The sequence below is a fragment of the Arachis ipaensis genome, chromosome B03 (genome assembly GCF_000816755.2).
Source record: "Arachis ipaensis cultivar K30076 chromosome B03, Araip1.1, whole genome shotgun sequence".
NCBI lineage: Eukaryota > Viridiplantae > Streptophyta > Magnoliopsida > Fabales > Fabaceae > Arachis > Arachis ipaensis.
In genome coordinates, this window is record NC_029787.2 from 20,826,138 (window position 1) to 20,827,742 (window position 1,605).

The 1,605-nt window shown below is 33.6% G+C and overlaps 1 protein-coding gene across 4 annotated transcripts in view; it reads right to left on the reverse strand.

Annotated features, from left to right (window-relative positions):
• Positions 1–1,605, reverse strand: part of LOC107634248 ((R,S)-reticuline 7-O-methyltransferase-like) — a 5,941-nt gene that overhangs the window by 2,816 nt on the left and 1,520 nt on the right. For 2 of the 4 annotated variants that reach the window (XM_016337800.2, XM_021118367.1), the window contains exon 2: positions 247–724. In XM_016337800.2, coding sequence (XP_016193286.1) covers positions 247–724 — 478 coding nt within the window. Of the gene's footprint in view, positions 1–246; positions 817–1,605 lie in introns of those variants that run through there. The other 2 variants (XM_021118369.1, XM_021118368.1) reach the window with 2 other exon arrangements.

Below are 1,605 nucleotides of genomic sequence, written 5' to 3' on the forward strand. Positions count from 1 at the left end.
AACAAATTGTTCAAATTGTTCATGGCCATGGCACTTGAAAAACGCAGTTCCATTTTGCATTCCTTCCCTGATACACTGACTAATGTAGTGAGCAGGGTTCAAGTGAATGGGATGATTCTCAAGCAGCAACATCGGCGCCAATGCGTCGCGTAGGCTAATAATCAATTTTGTTTTGGTTTTTGCATGCACCTTTTAATTCTTGATTTGGCAAGAAATGAATATTTGCAGAAGAGTAGAGTTTGAAACCTGTCATAACAAATTGTTCATGGCCATGGCACTTGAAAAACGCAGTTCCATTTTGCATTCCTTCCCTGATACACTGACTAATGTAGTGAGCAGGGTTCAAGTGAATGGGATGATTCTCAAGCAGCAACATCGGCGCCAATGTCATCTTTGCGTCGCGTAGGATCCACTTGGAGGCGCGTGTGGCTCCGTACAGCGTGTCTCCGTTTTCCGAGTGCTGAGCACTGAAGATCTTTCTTCTTACAAGAACCCTCATTATTCTTTGGAGCATCGAGATCTCAGGCGAAGCCGCGTCTTCAATTTCTTCGCCGATCTTCGACAACGGCAGCGACTCGCCGTGCCGCTCGATTATGTCGGCGATGCCGAGCTCCACGGCGCATTTTAGCGCCATGGAGTCTGTGAAGCTGGTCATGAACTTCCAGATTTCAGCTTGACCAAGCAATGATTCCATCTCCTCCTTGTCTTCCATGTTTACACCTTGCTGATCATCACTCAAATAATTTGCTAAGTAATAAACAAATTTGAAGATATTGATGTTAGACATCATTTTTTTTTTTTTGGAAATTTAGTTGGGAGTGAAACAACTTAATGCTTATGGATAAATTTTTTATATTAATTATCTTACATATTGAAGTTCATTTACGAAAATTTTAATTTTATTTTTTTAATAGAATTACCAAGAGAAGGAAGTCTTGAAGCAACCGATAAGTAGTTTTTTTTATGTATCTAGATAACCAATCATTTTTTTAAACAACATGAATAACCATTCATCAAATTAAAATAAAAAAGTATAGGTAAATAATAAAAATATTAAATAATGTGACAATAAATGTATTGGATGTATAGTGTGCGAAATGTTATTCTAATATTAAGATTTAGGTAGATAATTTGAAGGTATAGTGTGTTTTTATTTGATTAGTGGTTGTTCATATTGTTCAAAAAAGTCATTAGTTACTTAGCACCGCCCATAAACATCCGATATATTCATTATTCAAATTATTTAGTATTTTCATTATCTACCTATACTTTTCCTTACATTTTTTTTTAATTGCGACTTTGTTTTTAGATTTTAAGAACGCAAAATATTTGTGCATTGAATTATCCTTTTAATAGAATTATAATTTCTTTTTCTACAAGAGTAATATTAGTAATTGCGTATCTTGACCTAAAATTCGAACTTAAAATACTTACGGGTAAAATGAAGTATTTAGCTATTTAAGCGTCATTTTTACGGATGATGTATTTAAAGAAAAAGAAAAAATATCTCTTCAAAAAAAATATTTGTTAGTTTTAACAATTTATCGTTATAATGTAGTAGTCCATTATTTATGTTCCAATAATACTAAAAAATATCTAAAGTTA